Raw genomic sequence first — 18,619 nt, forward strand, 5'->3', positions numbered from 1 at the left:
GACGTCGTAGTAGGTGCAGCGAAGCGCGACGCAATCGCGTCCGAAGCGAGGCTGACGTTTGTGACGCGCATGCGCGCTCCGCGTCCAGGCAAACGGACCGCGGGGAGGCCGCGGAGGGGCAGGCAGCGGGGCGAGCGCTTGTGCATAATAAGCCCAGGCCCGACGGTCCGCCGCCGCCGCCATTATGCTGTGGTTCCCTGGCACCATCCCGGCCGCCATTGCCGCCGCCAAACAGCGCAGTGCCGTCTTCGTGGTGTTTGTGAGAGGTACGGGCCCACCCCCGTGTTTCCCTAACGTGAGGATGGGCGGGGGAGGTTTCGGCTGCCTCCGTGCCTCTCTTCTCAGGCTGCTTTCCCTCCCCGCCCAGCCTCAGGGAAGCTCCCTCCGCCCATGAAGAGGCCTCTTGAACGTACGGAGGGGCTTCATCCCACCCTCGGCGGGGCCTTGGAGTCCGACGCCCCGCCGACTGCCCAGCAAATTTGGGAAGAGGAGAGGGGCTTTTGCTTAGAAGCACCCGAGCTCGCCAGTTCAGCCGGTTTTCCCCTTTAACGAAATAAAAGGGGGGGGGAAGGGGGGGAGGTGTCTTCATGAAGGATTGGGGGGGGGGGGGTAGCGGAGAAGATGGGAAAGCCAGCCAGATGGGCAGGGTATAAATAATAAATTGTTGTTGTTGTTATGAGAAGCGCCCGCGTTTCTCTGGAAATACCGAAAGGTAGCACACCTACGTGAGCGCACTCGTGTGCAAATAACTCAGTCGTCAGAGCGTGGAGACTCATAATCCCAGGATTTATGATTTGAGCCCCACGTTGGCCTAAAAGATTCCTGCATTGCGGGGGGTTGGACTAGATGACCCCCGTGGCCTCTTCTGACCTTACAAATTCTCTGTTACGGGTGTCCTGGTGCATGGAAGGGGACTGGCGATTTAGTGGAAACATCCCCGTGTCCTGTAATCACAGTGGGCTCCCTTCCTTCCAGTTCTTGTTACAGAACAGGCCTCCCTAGCTCAGTGCTTGTAAAAAAAGCCATGGTTATATGCTTTTTTCAGTAAGGTCTTGTGCTTCCTTCTCTCTCTCTCCCCCCCTCCCCACTTTATTTCTTGTACGCCCAGCCTAATGCTTCTTGCTTGTTCTTATTCCAGTGTATCCATAGCAGCCATATGTGTGCCCTGGAGCTTGGTACTGATTTGGTGCTCTCTCCTGTCTTGTGACCTATATGGGGGCAGTGCTTGCTGTGTCATGCTGAGCAGGAAATAAAATGCCTTCATTGCGTAGGATAAGAAGGAATTTTTAATGTGCATTCCTTCATGGAACTCATATATGTATGAAAGGACTGACCGAATCGAAACATAATTAGCTTCAGCAAGCTGGCTGTATCATGCATTTTTACACCCTGGAAAGGGGTATCTGTAGCACTTCTATGTTGTTGGAAGTTGGTGTGATGGGAGTTGTAGCCTGACAGCATCTGGAGGGTCACAATTTCACCATTGTGCTTTACGACTTATGCTAGTGCCATGAATCCTGCATATAGTTTCTGGGAGGACTTGTTGGTTTAAAGTTTATCCATGTTTGAATATGTTGGGTTCAGGTCATCACATTTTGGTTTGGTGCTGTAGCACACAACCAGAAGTTCCTGTGGGAAAGTCAGATAACATTTCTTCCAGGACACCACCTTTAAAAGCCCTGTCTCCAGTGCATGTAGGCTATGGGAATTAGAAGTGCTGCACCAGTGCATCAAACGCTGGAGATTATTGTCACACTATACTTTTCATTAAACTGGTTTTCTGTAGAATCTGGTATGACTTCTTCCCCATAATGTAAATAGTTGTCATGATTCTTCAACTGGAGATCTGTCTTCAGGAAGATAGTAAAGGACAATAATGGGCTCTCATTCCCACAATTACCTCACATTTTCTCAAAAATTACCCGTAATACCTTTGATACTGTCATTGCCATGTCCCTATTGACACTTTTTTCTTAAGACTCAGGGCAAATTATAAAGGGTAATTTTTTGCCTGTGCCATGCAAACTTACACTTACGTTCCTGCTGTCACCTTTTTTGGAATTGCCACAAATACGTTTATGTATCTAATTTCTCTTGTTACCTCTCTTTACTCCCATCCTTTCTAAATATATGTGTAGTCATAAGTTCTGAAAGTACTTTTACCATAACTGGAAAAATCTGGCATCTGATCATGTAAATGCCTCAGAATGTGCCTAATTTGTTCTGCCTTTCAGCTGTATGCTATGAATTCTGGATGCAGTTCTGTTTTCTTAATATTCCCACATGAATAGTAATAATATTTAAAATACATATGCTTACAGTAACTAGACTACAGATAACTATTAAGGCCTTGCAGATTTATTGCCAGAGTGCATGAACTTTTAGATTTCCCACTGAAATAGAAGGGACAAGGAAGTGCTTCAATTTAGAATATCCTCTCCAGTGTGTCAATCATCTGGGATAATTCTGCTAGTTAAGTAACACTAGAGAGCTTATTGGTAGTTTACAGAGTAGCCTCAGATCTACTAACAAGCATACAGGAAGCTAAGTTAGCTAAGATAGGATGTTAGGTGTTCACTTGTTACATTTGTCCATGCCAGGATTTTTTTCCTCCAGTATATTTGACACTTCTGATAAAAAATTAATTTTCTTCTATTATAGTGTGCAAAATATCTGTCTGCACATGCCATTGTTATTCTAGAATCCAAAATAATTGATTGTTAAACTGTTTAGTGCAGTGTTTCCCAACCTTGTGCCTCCAGATGTTTTTGGCCTACAACTCCCATCATCCCTAGCTAGCAAGACCAGTGGTCAGGGATGATGGGAGTTGTAGGCCAAAAACATCTGGAGGCACAAGGTTGGGAAACACTGGTTTAGTGTACCATATACAGATGTTAAAATAGAATGCACTAGAATTTGCAGTCTGCATTAATTTTATTTATTGTAAGAGCACTAAGAGTTTTATCCAACTAAATTACTGGATGCACAGAATGATTTCCACACCCTTCATATCATCTCAAAATCTGATCTAGAGGACTGGAGAAACCCTAGGGCAGAAAAGGGAGGCAGAGTTCCATTGTGCTTGCGAAAGTTGTTCCATGCTTACAGCTACATAGCTGGATGCAACCCTATATCCTTTCCTCATTTGCACTATAGTATGCAATCATTCCATTTGTGACAGGATTAGAAAGTATTCTGGGTGCACCCTTCAAGATAGGTGGTGGAAGTCATGTTGTTCATGTTGCACTAAAAATTGATACAGAGATGGCCTGCGTTTCATAGAATGGTGGAGCTTCAGGATATGCACACATATTTTGAAATCTCACTGTTTTAGTGTATTTGATGTATCTTAATTGACAAGGCAACAGGAGAGAATGAAATATTTTTCTGCATCTGTGAAACAATTGTTGACAGCTCCTGGTCATTATGCAGCAAAATTATTACCAATACATTTCTAGTAAGTGGGTTTTCAGGAATGTGGAAATGTGTGGCATCCAGTTTTGTTCTGAATAGTGATAGTAATGGTATGTATATTGTGGTTGGTAGACTGATATAAGTTGCTCTACAGCTCTGGAAAATTGTCCATAACTGGAAATGGTGACACTTTGATTTACTGCCTAAAGTTGGCTTTTTTGGATACACCAAAAAGCTGCTGAGAGAGAGGGTAGGATGTAAATATAGTAAATAATTCAAAATAATTGAAGTCATCCATGTCAATTTAATGATCTGAAGTATTTCCAAATTTTAACACAACACTGTATAGGCTGAAACAGGCATGTCCAACAAGAGACTATGAACTACTCCCAGTATAAAAAAACTTGCAGTGATTGTTATTGGAGGAGGAGCGTGTTGTTAAGCTTTCTTTAGGAGGGAAGTGCCCAGTTGTTGAGCTTTTTGTGGGAGGATTGCACAGAGTTGTTTTTTTTTAGCTTTGCCCCCATAACTTTTTGTACACAATAAGGATCCTGTGATCTCCCAGGATCAGTCAGGTAGGTTGCAATCTACTGGTTGGACATCCCTGGGCTAAAACAATCAGCCCACCGAGCATAGCCAGTGGTCAGGGATGCTGTAGTCCAGCAATATTTTTGTGGCTGCAGTTTCCCTCATCCCTGGGCTAAAATACTGAAATTTTGCAGCCATCTTTGAAGTGAAAATGACTAGAATGGTCAGGCCCCTCAGTCTTAAGCAAAAACAGTATCATCAAACTGATGAAAACTCATGAACAGCTAGAAGAGTGCAGAACTGTTAGAATTGATCATGGCACAATAGAACGATTGCTTAAAAGCATTGAAATTTTGCAAAGTCAGTTATATAGCATTTTGTAAATTAACATTACTCAGTTTGTGCATGGTATGTTTCTTGCACATCCGCTGCATTTTACATCGCATGATGAATATCCTTGTGGGAAATCAGCACACTTGAGCTCTTTATTTTTCTTTCCATGTTCTCTCTAGGGAAGTGATTCTGGAGTACACAGATTATAGCTGTGCTAGCAATTGGCTCAGCTCAGCTATTTTCTATGTATGCCTGCCTCTGTCAATACTGCAGAGTTGTTCTTAAGCATAGTTTAATTATACAAGTTAACCTATTGACAAGATCATTTGAAAAAATGTAACCTTCCCTTTCTCAGACTACTGTACTTTACTAAGTATCAGTATCTGGACAGAAAATATGGTGGACTTTTCTGTTGTAAAACTCTTTAGGTATTAAATCGTGATGAGATACAGTATGCTACTCAGAAGTCAAGTGGATAGCAAGTGGGCTAACAACAGTATTAAATCAGATCACATACCTATGATCATTTCCCTTCTGTTCTGTTCTATGTATTTGTATTCAGCTTTGCACTCTTTCCTGAAAACTCTGGTCCTTGAGTTTGGAGAGCATCTTGGGGAAACATAATGAGAAGTGTGTTCCTATCAAAAGTATGAATAAGGGATTCAGACACACTTTCTATCATAAGTTTTCAAAGTTTAAACCCTGCTTCTTCAACTACAGAAGTGAAAAGCAGCAGATACCACGGGAAGGGTCCACACTGCACCTACTCATCAGTCCTCCTGGAAACTGGGAAGCTTGGGCTCTGCCTGCATACCCCCCACTTCTCATGTATGCTAATGGCTAAACAGTGCAGGAAAGAACCCCCACCATGAAAATAAAGGAAGAAGGGCCCTGAAGTGAATAGAAGGTTTCCCTCAGAAATTATCATTTTTAAACTGATAGTATCTTAAGTTATAAATAGAAGGGGAGAGCAAGAGTTAAGTAATGTTTCACCCAGATGCAGGCGCTGCTTCAAACATTCACATTACTGTAAAGTTGTTGGCATCCCTCTGTCCTGGGAGACAATGGAGTGCGTCTCCAGGGGTAAAGTCAAACTGCTATGTTAGCAGCACCAAAGTGATCTCCCCGGGGCGCAAGCCTGGGAGTAAGTATGGGGGGGGGGCCTGGGCTGCCCAGATGACAAGACTCCCCTCTTGGCCTTGCTGATGTGATCTAAAGGAAAGCAGAGCAATAGGTTTGGCACCAGTTCAGCTGCAGGAGTTGCTGGAAGGAGGCGTACAAAATGCCATCCAACCGCCTTAGGGAATCCACTCCAGATTTGTGTAAAATATATAAAAACACAAATTCAGGGAATTCAAACAAACAAAAATAGGGTCTAATCTTATGGGCCAGGGAAAGCCCAGGCTGAAAGCTTTTATATATATAATATATACACGTGTGTGTGTGTGTGTGTGTATCTGAAGTACAGGAGTAATCTCATGCATGGATCATATTTCTGGAAGTAGGAGGAACTGCTGTGTATAACATTGGTAGCTTGAACTTTTAGGCTATAGTTTGGCTGATGCATTAGGATCTCAGACAGAGAGAAACATTGCATCAGTAACAAATGGATTTAGATTTAAGATAGTGGGTGAATGAAGGTATAGAAGACTCTTCCAGACCACTTAACTTATTTGATTACTTCACTTATGAAGAGCTGCTAATCGTTCCCTTGCTCCTTTAAACTGGCAATAATTATTCTCTTTCAAATTCTGCCCTCTTTCAGTTGCTGAAATTGTGAATTATCATAGATGAAAATATAAATGAACACTTCATGCCTAATTTCATTAGGGGGAACATTGCAGATTGTCAGCAGGCTTTCTATATGGGTTGTTATAGCTCTGTTCTGTTAAAAATTGTTACTTTGCTTTTACAATAATTGCACATGAATATGTATGCTTTTATATTGCTATATGAATAAGTGTTTCAAAGGCAGAAATTATCCATTAAATTGCTTCTAAAATGTTACAATTTTCTAGCTGGTGCATTGTTTGGCCACTTTGTTGTCCTTTAAAAATCATAGGATTGACAGATTATAAAATAAATACTAGCTATTTGCCTTTTAGAGAGTGGTGAAAGATTTATTTGCTGGAACATAATGAGTTAGTTGCAAACAGAATAGTTATAATTTTTAAATATGTAAATTAATAAAATAACAAGTACAAGTTGATCTATTGCACATAGTGATGTAATTATCAGTCATATTTCTAGCACAATCCCTTTGATCACGTGATCTGAAAATGTTTTAAATGATCACCAAACTGTGAGAGACCCTTGTTTTGTGGAGCACTGCATGTTGATGTTGCACCCCCTTTACATAATTATATGCCACTTGTCTTTCTTGTTTGGGTCATCTGGAGCTGCTGGTTGTGCATATCTTGCACCTGCTGTCTGTTTGTGACACTTTTGGGTCTAGAGTCTTTTTTTAAAGCTGAGCCGTTGGCACCTGGTAAGTGGGTTATACTATCTTTGGGTCTATCCCAACTCTATAGTTGTGTGATCATCCTTGCCCTAAAGTTATAAACATTGCATTTCTAGTATGCTGTAATCTGTAATTAATCTATATTTGCATCTGTGAAGAAGACTTCTTGTTTTTCGCAGGGGATGATGAACAGTCCATAGAGATGGCTGCCAGCTGGGAGAATGAGAAAGTGACTGAGGCAGCGACAGATGGCTTTGTAGCTATTAAAATAGATACCCAAAGGTTTGGCAACTTCTTTTACTGTTGTTTTTGTTGTTAGTAGTAATTTACTTTTAAGGAGACCTGTATAATCAATATATAGTTATTTTGGAAGGGAATTTAATTGGTATGTGTGTGGAATATTGTTATCCAACTAGACACTAAGTGTATATTTTACAGAATAGTTTACTTTATTCTTCTTATATTCTTGTTATAAAGTCCTCCATTCTCCATTAAAATAAGATCCAACTGATACTTTTCACTATGAAAATTAAAAGCCATAATACTTTCAGGAGGACTTTAAAGTCTGGAGGAGACAAACCATGAACCCGTGTTCAGATGACACCAAAACCAAACCATGGCTTAACTCAGGCATAGGCAAACTTGGCCCTCCAGATGTTTTGGGACTAAAACTCCCATCATCCCTAGCTAACAGGATCAGTGGTCAGGGATGATGGGAATTGTAGTTTCAAAACATCTGGAGGGCCGAGTTTGCCTATGCCTGGCTTAACTCACAGGACTGGAGAAGGAATAAAGCAGCCATGATCTCCTTTCCTGGAGCCCATAAATTGTGCTAAGCCATGGTTTAGCATAACATTACATATGAACTGAGCCATTGTATAATCTGCATACTGTTTTATGTAAATTAATTTCAGTGTAGTGTTTCAGAGAAATAAAAATTAATTTGTTGTGATCCTACAAGGCTTTTAAACAGTCAGAGATATACAATAACAATGTAACTGATTATTTTATGTCATTTCATATTATTAGTGTGATTGTCTAAACTTGATACTTTTTTTTTACACAGTGAAGCCTGCCTGCAGTTCTCCCAAATCTGTATCCTTGAACAAAATATAATTGAATCATTTCACACTCAGATGTTCATTTATGGGCTTCATTATTGTATGGTGCAAACTACAGGATCTCCTCCCTCAGGAGATTCTGTCTGTTCTCCTTTACTGCTTCATATGCTTGGAACTTCCTTCAGGAATACCTGTGTGATGCCACCTTTCTTACTCCCATCTTCAAACCAACCTTTTCCTGAAGCCTTTGGCAGAGTTTCCTGGTTACTGTAACTGGTTACTAAGCCTAAGTATGTGAAAGTGAAACACCCCTTGTATATCTCACCCCCATTTCCTAATATTGTAAATAAAAATAATAGGTAATAATGTAGTATTACTGTTCTCAACAGAGAGGCATCAAAACCGTAGTCATTTCTGGCTCTCCTCACTGGGGGTTTATCTCTGGTTTTTCATCCTGTGCTTTTCTTAATTGTTTATATAGTGATATGGTGCATACTGAAAAACTGGGACTTTGAGGGTGCTGTTCCATGAAGAAAACAGATGGCATGAAGCAGCACCATGATTGGGATGGTTGTTCTACTTGTAACCATCTTGGCTAAGGTTTATTGAATAACTATCTCGCATGAGACCATTTCAGAAAAACAGTGTGACCAAACTGAAGATAGTTCTTCAATTTTTAATTACAGCAAGTTGATTTGCAGTAAATTTAGGAGTAATGAAAAACAAATAAAAGCCCACTATGCTATTGACTTTTGAGCTTCACTACCAAAACATGTTATGTGTGTGGAATGTTAGTTGATGCCAAAACGATTAGACTTAAGACATGTAGAATAAGACATCTACTACAACCTTGGTGTACAGAGGCAATTTACTTTTGAGTACCAATGACAGTGCGGGTGACGCTGTGGGTTAAACCACAGAGCCTAGGACTTGCCAATCAGCAGGTTGGCAGTTTGAATCCCCTTGACGGGGTGAGCTCCCGCTGCTCGGTCCCAGCTCCTGCCAACCTAGCAGTTCGAAAGCACATCAAAGTGCAAGTAGATAAATAGGTACCGCTGCGGCGGGAAGGTAAACAGCGTTTCCATGTGCTGCTCTGGTTTGCCAGAAGCGGCTTAGTCATGCTGGCCACATGACCCAGAAGCTGTATGCCGGCTCCCTCGGCCAATAAAGTGAGATGAGTCGGCCACGACTGGACCTAATGGTCAGGGGTTACCAATGACATAGACAAATCATGGGAAAAGCTGTTTTCTTCATGGTCCTGCTTATGAGTGTGCCAGAGGGATTTGACTGGCTGCTGTTAGGAAAACTAAGCTGGGCTGAACAAATCTTTGCTGATCCATGAGGGTAGGACCAAAGCAATATTTGACCATGAACTACTGCCCGTGTGATTTAATTGAATCTCAAGATGTGACTCACATACAAAAGAGGTGTATGCTTTGAGGTTAGAAGTGATCCTTCTAATTTGTGTTCAGTTTTCATTCAAAAGTTTTTTTGTGCAAACTGTCTCCATGATAATCTGACACATTTCTTTAGAGCTGGGAGAAGAGGGGTGAGGCAGCAGAAAAGTGATGGGCTTGGTATCACTTAAATTTTCCATGGGGAATTCAGATATTTCTGTACTGGTAGCATCAGTTTGCTATAGGTGGCATCCAGTTGGTATCCCATCACTGGATAAAAGGTCTGTCGGCAGATCAGGAAGGCAGGCACTTTTCAGTTACTCATCTTCCTCCTTTAGCCCTACACACCCCTAATTGACTTCAGAAGGCCCTTATATTTGGAAAGAAGGGGAAACTGCCAAAAATTGTCTCCTCCATTTCACTGAGGAGCACTAGTTCATTATCATTCTATATGCTTTGCTCAACTGTTTGCAGTAACTTCTAATCATTTGCATATATTTCTTTTCCAATTTACTTTTGCCTTCCTTACAATTGAGATGTTGTCCTTTACTATTGCTGCATAGATCCTGTAGTGTGTGTTCCATCCAGTTTCTTTATAGGAGACAACGGAGTCCCATTGGAAGTGATTGCTGGCAGCGTTTCTGCAGAGGAACTTGTTACAAGAATTCATAAAGTCAAGCAGGTAAGAAATAGTGACAGACTATTTCAGCATAGTGAAATAAATGTTTAAAAGCTTGTTCCTGTTGAATGGATTACAGGCAGAAAATGTCACTGTGTCAGTATGCCTATAGAATTGTTAATTCTATATGTTCTTGCTTGATCAAAGAATATTTCATCATACTATAGTTATGCTAAATTAAGCCAGTTTTATGTACCAAGTTGGAAATGTACTAATAGAGCAATAATGACTTTTTCTAGAAGACATTTTTCTTGATGGGCTTGAACATTGGAAAAACAAAAATCACTCCTGAAATGTACTTGTTTCTCACCCTTTTTTTAATGCAGCAAGAAAGGTCAGGTCACATGTGTTTCCCCTCATTTGCCCCTTTAAGATCAGGCTATACAGTGGTACCTCCGGTTGTGGGTGGGATCCATTCCAGAGCTCTGGTCGGATCCCAAGGTTTCCACAACTGGAGGGACTGCTTCTGTGCATGCACACAGCATGGTAGAGCACATCTGCACATGGTGAAACATGGGTTTGCCGCTTTTGCAACCCAAAGTTTACGTTACCCGAGGATAATGTAAGCCGAGGTGCTACTGTAATTAGTCTTGAGACATGGCATAGAAATATTGTCCCCTTCACACCTCCCACTGGCTCTTTTATGATGATTATTTTATTGCAAACTGACAAACTGGTAATCTGGATTAAGTTTTCCATAAGATTAGGCCAGGTGGCGACCCAAGCTTTTTATTTAATCCTAGCTGCCTCTTAAGTGTGTTCCAGGACATGTGCTATTCAAGCATCTTTTTCTAAATGTTGTCTCTTTCCTTATCAACCCCTGTGGTAGTAGTTTGCGTTCAGTAGTCTCTGCCTGTGGGATAATATTATATACTAATTTGATTGTTATATTCAAGGCTCCTTGACTTGGTGACCTATAGTTAAGTGGTCTGGAATTTTGTTATAGAACTCTCTTCTCATTCTACAACTGCTAAAAGAGGGGACAGAGCTGTGCTACACACCAATTTTCAGGAGATATAAAACAACATCAGAGAAAAACAGTGCAAACAAAACGACTTGTTCTCACATTAAGAAATAGTAATATATGACATATTTTGCTTCCTTCTCCCTCTGCCATATGCCAATAGAAGGGTTATTGTACTCATTTCAGGAGATCTTTAGCTACACACTACTCTTGAAAGTGAAGTCATCCATAAAATAATGCTTTTTCTTCCTGCAGTCAAACAGGGCCTTTGACAGCCATGCAGCCATGGTTCTGCTCTTTTCACCATGTGTTAGTATCACACAAAGTGCCCTCTTAAGCTTACTATTTGTAGATTAGGCTACATGAGCATCAGTTTTGTACTTGGAAGCCTAGCAGTTGTTTTCACTTCGATTTAGAAAATGGCTTAAAAATCAAATATTCTGGAATTACAGCCATTTACTGATATCTACACTTCTTTCTTCCTTAGATGCACACGTTAAAAAATGAAGCAATGGAAAGTTCTGTGCCATGTTCCTCATCTTTAAATGGCATCACAGAGGACTCTCAGTCCCAAACAGCTGAGCTTGCTGAAGCACAGCCTGAAAGGCTAAGTGTATCCCCAGCTGGTAAGTATGTGTAGCTGCCTACATTCAAGATTGGTATTTACATATGGAGTTAAAATGGTAGTCTTTCAAAAGTAAAGGGTGGGAAAGACCTCCTTTGAGTAATTACCATTTTTGTGTGTGCCTCATTATGCTACCACCTTTTAAGTCTTTTTTCATTCCCCCCCCCCCATAACTGCTGCTCATCCCTGCCACGCTCTTTCTCATCTGCAGTTGTTTCTTGAGGGCTGCATCAAGAACAGGACAGGGCCAGCCATGCCTTGCTTATTCTGACACAAGGAAAGAGTGGTACAGAGACAGGTGAAGTGGAGGTTGTAGTGCTGTCAGGTACACTACTGGCCTTGCTGAGAATAAGCAATTCAGTGCATTATTTAGGCAAAGGATATCTGAAACTATGTTAATTGCTTAACTGTTGTGAAGAACCTGGATCCAGAGTTGAAGTATTCAGAATATCAACTTTGTGCAGAAGCAGCTGAAGATGGTCTTGATTCTAAATAGTGAGCTAGTTTGGATCATTAATACTCATAGTGGCATGATAACAGTATTTTGTAAGAGTTCATACAGCAATTGCTTATGATGGTAAAATGTTGATACTTTTCCCTTTCCCATCTCCTTCTTTTCACTTACCTGTTATTTCTGAATGACTTAAGGTGAAGTAAATTTGGACCAGACAAATGTGGAAAGTGACGGAAGGGGGGAATCGCAGACTACAGATGACCTTACAGCCAAAGTAGAAAGGTGTGTTTTTTGCAGACTTTCTGGTTATTCTAGAAAGCAGGGCTAGGCAACCTTGAGCCCCGAGGGCTGCATGCAGCAGTGGGAAAGCAGTTGAGGATTGTCTGGCAGTTTTCATGGTCAGAGCCAGCCACACACATGCATGCACTCTCATTCGTTTTTCCAACATACAAACACACAGAAAAGATGGGACTGTGTGGCAAGCACAAGACTGCCCTGTAATAACTGTGTCATCCATATCTATCAGACTGCATCAGTTCAAGAGGAGATTGCCACCATTTATCATTACTTATTATTTCTAGAGTCTGACTTAAGGGCCAAATCATCAAGCCAAGGCTTAAAAGGCAGATAGTGTGAGAAGAAGCCATTTCAAGAGAATGTGAAAAGCACAGGAGAGGGCAAAATGACACTGATCTGTCATCTGGATTGCACTTCTCAACTGTAGTGCAGAGCTACAATGCAGTTTAAATTGCCCATCGAAACAGTCCAGATCTTTTTAAGCGCCTTTTGAAACCTGTTCTTTGGCAGAACGTCTTCTGGGTCTATGACAGGCTCTCATGTTTTGTTATTTGCTGCCAGCCAACCCTTCTCCAACTTTGCAACAGCACAGAATTGAAGGTGTTTTTTTTTTTACCCCCAGTTTTCTAGTCTGTGCATCTTCATGGCAAAGTTCTTATCCATTTTCTGTCATACTAAAGTTAATTCGCCAGGCCTGTGTATTTGGCAGTGCAGGCAAGGAAGTACTTTATGCAACTGACAATTTAATAAATGATAATACTGAGTTGTTTTTGCTTGTTATTATGATACATATTTTTGTGTTTTTATATTGTAAACTGTCCTGTTGTTTTTGGATAAAGGGCAGTATAGAAATTTAATAAATATAAAATTAATAATGGTAATAGAACTGCTGTTGGAAAGCAGAATTGCTGTATTATAATATACTGCCTTTCAGTTTGGGGTAGTTTTGTTTTTTGGCAGAGTCATGTATAGCACTTTGATGTGCACTTCCCCACACAGAAATAAGGTTTCACCTTGTGTTTGTATTCTTCTAAATTTAGAGTGACAAAAAAACTTGAAGAAAGAAGAGAAGAGAAAAAGAAAGAAGAAGAACAGGTAGAGTGTAACTGAATTTATGTTGCATTTTATTTATTTTGAAAAACGTATAAGCTGCTTAATAAAATACTGTACATAAAATAATATGAATATCAATAATACATAATATCCCCCCCAAAAAATAATATTTAATTAAATTATAGGGATAGGCTTGCTGGAATAACAATTATCAGGTGGCTAAAGCAGCAATTTCATTCTCTTTTGATGTCCGGGAATTTTCTATTAAACTAATTTCCAGAAAAATTTAAATTATTTGTGTATTATATGATAGGTAAAGGTAAAAGGACCCCTGACTATTAGGTCCAGTCGCGGACTCAAGGTTGCGCGCTCATCTCGCTCTATGGCTGAGGGAGCTGGCGTTTGTCCGCAGACAGCTTCCAGGTCATGTGGCCAGCATGACTAAGCCACTTCTGGCGAGCTAGAGCAGCACACAGAAACACTGTTTACCTTCCTGCCGGAGCGGTACCTATTTATCTACTTGCACTTGGCGTGCTTTCAAACTGCTAGGTGGGCAGGAGCTGGGACTGAACAATGGGAGTTCACCCCGTTGCGGGAATTCGAACCGCCAACCTTCTGACCAGCAAGCCCTAGGCTCTGTGGTTTAGACTACAGCGCCACCCGCATTCCTTTAAAAGCTTAGGAAAGGTGTATTCTCTTTTCACTCAGAAGGAAATCAAGAAAGAAGTAGAAAGAAGAAAAAGTGGAAAAGATATGTTGGAGTACAAAAGGAAACAAGAAGAAGAACTTACAAAGCGAATACTGGAAGAAAGGAACAGGGAAAAGGCTGAAGACAGAGCTGCTAGGGAGCGCATCAAACAGCAGATTCAAATGGTAAGTCATCTGTTACAAGGGGGCCTTCAACAAAGTGTTGCGTAGTAGAGTGCTCTCTGTTCAGGATGTCAGCCACTCAATTCCTGTTCACCATCTTCCCCTCTCTCCAGTTTCCTATCCCCACGCCACCCCCGCTTGCCAGTCAGCATTTCACTCTCACTCATTTTTCTGATGCTCCTTTGTGTGTTGAATATGGAACATCACTCAAATAACTGAAATCTCTATTAGTACAATATATATGATTTATTAGGTGAGCTTCTTGGAAAAAAGTAAATTCTTAGCAAATTGACCTTCAATATACTGTATTTTCCCGTGTATAACGCTCCCATGTATAAGACGACCCCTATTCTTTGGGACTTCAAATTAAGGAAACGGGGAGATTGCTCAGAGTTGTTGAGCTTTTTTGGGGGGATTGCCGACAATCGCTTATCTGCCTGGCCGCTGCACACCTCGCCAAAGCCACCAATCGTTTGTCAATTCAAACACAATGGATAAGCAAGGCTTCCAAACTCCTATTCCCAGTTGCACACAGGGAGGAGGGAGAGGACAAATCTAAGACTCACCTAGGCTCGTTCATGGCATGGTAAAGCGTGGTTTAGCATGAAGATGGCATGTAAAGGTTAAGTGTTCATTGAATATAATAAATGAGAACAAATTATGTCCCTCACCACATACAAGTTGGTTGGTAGTAATTTCTTTCCATGAGACTGCACTGATTAAAATAGCCTTGACTGGGCCATGGTAACATGTAGTGAATGTCTTTGTCCTCTTATGAAGGATCGTGTTGAAAGAGCAGCTCGTTTTGCAAGGTCCAAGGAAGAAGCAGAAGCTGCAAAAGCTGCTGCTCTCCAAGCTAAGCAGGCTGAAATGGAAGCCAGGAAGGAAGCATCACAGAGGGAAAGAAGGTGAATTCTTTTTCATGCCTTCATCCATCTCTTCCCATTCCCTTCACCTTGTACACACCACCTTCCTCCTTTATTGTAGCACCATGCATTTTTTGCTTTGTTGTCTCACTCCTTTATCAGTCCATACAATCAACCTTCTTGGCCCTCTCTTGTAAAACGATAAACCCTCAGCTGAGAACATGTTTCTTCTGTATTCTGTATATTCTCTTAGTGTGCTACTGCTGCTAAGGACATGTCAAATAATAATTTGATCTAACTTAAAAATAAGTGCAGTTGATGAACTCTTCCTCTCTAATATCCCCTGGTATATGAGTGAAGCATTTAAAGGAACTTAAGTGATGGAAGCTGTTCTTAAAATTCATTCTTAAACTGATATATTTTCCCTAGTGCTATAGCAAGAATTCAGTTTCGCCTTCCAGATGGATCCTCTTTTACCAATAGTTTCCCTTCGGATGCTCCATTGGAAGAAGCCAGACAATTTGCTGCACAGGTAAATGAGGATTTGTTTTATTTTTAAGTTATAGAAGAGCATGTATGTATAGTATGTATAGTTACCATAATCTCTTCAGGATTTTTGAGAGAAAGATGGAACGTTTTGAGGAAAAAACAGGTGGCAGCTTTGGCCCTTTGTCTCAATGCTTGGGAGGGTTTTAAAGATACCAGTTATTGATCTTGTTAGTGCAAAACATTGACCATAAATAACGTGGGTCAATTGCATTAACACAACTACAAACCACAAGCAGCTAAGTGAGCTGGTCTTCAGTTTGTTTCCCACTGTGGTAAGGGCAGTTGAGAAATGGGGACTCTGTGTGCACCAATTTGCATCTTGTACACAAGCTAACTACCTAATATATGAACAATTGTAAACTGTTCTGTGAATATTTGTTAAACTAAATGAAAGTTTTACAACCTACATGTCACTACTCGTTTTGGTCTGGCCACAAAATAGGATGCTTCCAGGTGTCCTCAAACTTGCCCTAACTGGCATACCTCTTGCATAATTTTTGGGTCCTGTGTCTTCAGAATACAAAAATAGTAGGTGTTGGGCACAGATACCATGTGTAAATTAAGAGTGTTGTTTTCCCCCTTTGAAATAACTTATTTTGAGATGAAGCTCTGCATTTCATGGTTAAAGGTCCTTCCCATTTTTATTTCTAAATTTTAAGGGGAATACAAAGTACTTACCTGATTTGTTCTACTACAGACAGTTGGCAACACATATGGCAATTTCTCATTGGCGACCATGTTCCCCAGGAGGGAATTTACCAAAGATGATTATGGGAAAAAATTAGTGGACCTGGAACTTGCCCCAAGTGCTTCCGTAGTATTGTTGCCGGTAAGTGTGCTTTATGGAAAAGATTATTCAAATTGTGCCATGAACTGTTTTACAACAATTCAATATTACTTCTTGGAATAACCTCGTGTATTTATGGAGTTTCTTCTAGTTTATGGAAACTTCTTCCAGTTTTCAGTCCTGTTTGTTTTGTATCTTCAAACAGGCAGGAAGGCCAGCAACAGCAGTTGTCCAGTCTTCCAGTGGAGATTTTTGGAGATTCCTGGGTACTATCCTTTATCCACTCATAGCTGTTTGGCGATTTATTAGCAACTTCCTGTTTACGAATCCTCCTCCTTCCCAGCCTACTGCAAGACCTCATCAGCAGGATCACTCAAACCCTTCAGCATCGAACACTGCAGAATCAAGCAGGTAAGACTGACAAGTGCTCTTAAATTATTGTTTTTCACTACCTTTTCTCAGGAGTCCTTTGGTAGATGCAAGGGCTGGGAGAAAGACAGGGTTTTCCCTTGTTTAGGCTGGGATACAAAGAAACTCCACATGAATAACTAACATGTCAGTGGCTCAAACTGGCTTCTATGGACAGGATACCATGTTGTAATCCAAATCTACTTTTTGATGGGCAATTACAAATCGCAGTGTAGGGGATAAGCAATAAGAATACACAATGTGTTGCATGCTCCCTGGCCATCTTCGCTTGGTAGGGTTTCTTTCTGAAACAGCAGTTTGGATTTCCATGACAGCTGCTGCCAGAAAGATACAGTGGTGCCTCGCAAGACGAAATTAATTCGTTCCGCAAGTTTTTTCTTCTTGCGAGTTTTTCGTCTTGCGAAGCACGGTTTCCCATAGGAATGCACTGAAAATCAATCAATGCGTTCCTATGGAGACCGTCCGGGGACAGAGGGGAAGTGCCGCGCGCCTTCCCCTCTGTCCCCGGACTTGTTTTAAAGCAAGGGAAGGGGCAGCGGGGAGAAGCGATTCTCCCCGCTGCTCCTTCCCTTGGTTCAAAAGGGGTCCGGGGACAGAGGGGAAGGCGCGCGGCACTTCCCCTCTGTCCCCGGAGATTGCGGGGCTGGCAACGGGGAGAAGCGATCTTCTCCCCGTCACCCCTTGCTTCAAAAGAGGTCCGCTTCCCCGCAATCCCCGGAGCTTGCGGGGCAAGCTTCGTTTTGCAAAGCAAGCCCATAGGGAAATGCGTCTTGCGAAGCGGCTAAGAAAACGAAAAACTCCTTCGTCTAGCGAGTTTTTCGTCTTCCGAGGCGTTCGTCTTGCGGGGTACCACTGTAGTTTCTGAAATGCATCCAGAAGCATTTAAGATTACATTTTGTGGATGTGCCAAATTAATATCACCATGAGCCAGGAAGTGATGGCCTGGAACCGGCAGCAAACATGTCAGTGCACTATAGTCATTCATAGGTGACGTTCCCTCTGTTCTTCAGCTGAATCCACTCTAGGGTGCATTTTGAAAGAAATAAAAATTACCTTTTGTACATTGAAAGGGGTATTAATGTGAACTGAATCAAATTGTCCAGTTACTTCTGGGTGGAGGGATGCTAGAATTGAATCAGGAGCTGAATGAATGGTACCTTCTGATGTCTAGAAAACATTGCCACTGTAGGGATTTAATCTTGAACTGCATTATTTCTTTATTTAGACAAGCAGTCAGGAAACGAGTATTGGAAAAGCGGGGTGAAGAATTCAAAAAAGAAGGCAAAATCTATAGACTGAGAACTCAGGATGATGGAGAAGATGATAACAATACTTGGAATGGAAATTCAACCCAACAGATGTAGTTTTTATGAGTAAACTGTGCATAGTAATCATTGATTTTTCCCTTTGATTTAGTTTAATCCTTCTGCTGCACAGGTGGGCTTGTATGAGTATGCTGCCTGCATTATGCCATATTCCTGTCATAGCACATGGAATAAGGTGTTAATTGTGTAGCTGGATACTGCAACTGTAACTACTGCCAAAAGCTCAAAGAATGTAAAAAAATCCCCATCTTCCATCAGCTTTCAGAATTTCATACTAACAAGCCCTGTTGTCCTCTGAAGGCACTTTTTAATCTATATAAATCTTGGAACAAATCAGAAGCCCAGATTAAAACAAGAGAGTCTGACTAGCAGAAGCATAATACCTTGCAAATTGGATAACTTATTTTTTCCCCATTTAGTGCTTCTGCAACTACAAGACTATACTGGTAGTTTTTAATCTCAGAGCATTCAAATAAAGGTTTTCAAAAAAAGAAGTCGTCTGTATGTTCCTTATTTAGAAGTTCTCT

At 41.1% G+C, this 18,619-nt stretch overlaps 1 protein-coding gene across 3 annotated transcripts; it reads left to right on the forward strand.

Annotated features, from left to right (window-relative positions):
* Positions 1–18,586, forward strand: UBXN4 (UBX domain protein 4). 3 transcript variants are annotated; one of them, XM_081921844.1, is made up of 13 exons: positions 1–266; positions 6,895–7,018; positions 7,803–7,831; positions 9,758–9,876; positions 11,325–11,463; positions 12,111–12,198; positions 13,254–13,308; positions 13,978–14,139; positions 14,917–15,044; positions 15,432–15,534; positions 16,249–16,380; positions 16,544–16,749; positions 17,993–18,586. In XM_081921844.1, exons 1-13 carry the CDS (start codon positions 185–187, stop codon positions 18,129–18,131), a joined length of 1,506 nt encoding a protein of 501 aa, XP_081777970.1. In that variant the 5' UTR covers positions 1–184; the 3' UTR covers positions 18,132–18,586. The 3 variants fall into 3 exon arrangements, with proteins under 3 accessions (XP_081777970.1, XP_081777969.1, XP_081777971.1); XM_081921843.1 differs by having other exon boundaries at positions 4–266; positions 13,975–14,139; XM_081921845.1 differs by having other exon boundaries at positions 6–266; positions 6,916–7,018; positions 13,975–14,139.
* Positions 18,587–18,619: the final 33 nt, after the last annotated feature.

This window comes from Podarcis melisellensis (genome assembly GCF_964234715.1).
Source record: "Podarcis melisellensis genome assembly, chromosome: 1".
NCBI classification, from domain to species: domain Eukaryota; kingdom Metazoa; phylum Chordata; class Lepidosauria; order Squamata; family Lacertidae; genus Podarcis; species Podarcis melisellensis.

Bases quoted from the DNA above. Each gene is read 5' to 3' on its own strand.
- UBXN4 (XM_081921843.1), top strand. From the start codon at position 185: ATGCTGTGGTTCCCTGGCACCATCCCGGCCGCCATTGCCGCCGCCAAA. The intron at 12,199-13,253 runs GTGTGTTTTTTG...TTCTAAATTTAG, and splicing joins CTTACAGCCAAAGTAGAAAG to AGTGACAAAAAAACTTGAAG. The intron at 14,140-14,916 runs GTAAGTCATCTG...CCTCTTATGAAG, and splicing joins TCAAACAGCAGATTCAAATG to GATCGTGTTGAAAGAGCAGC.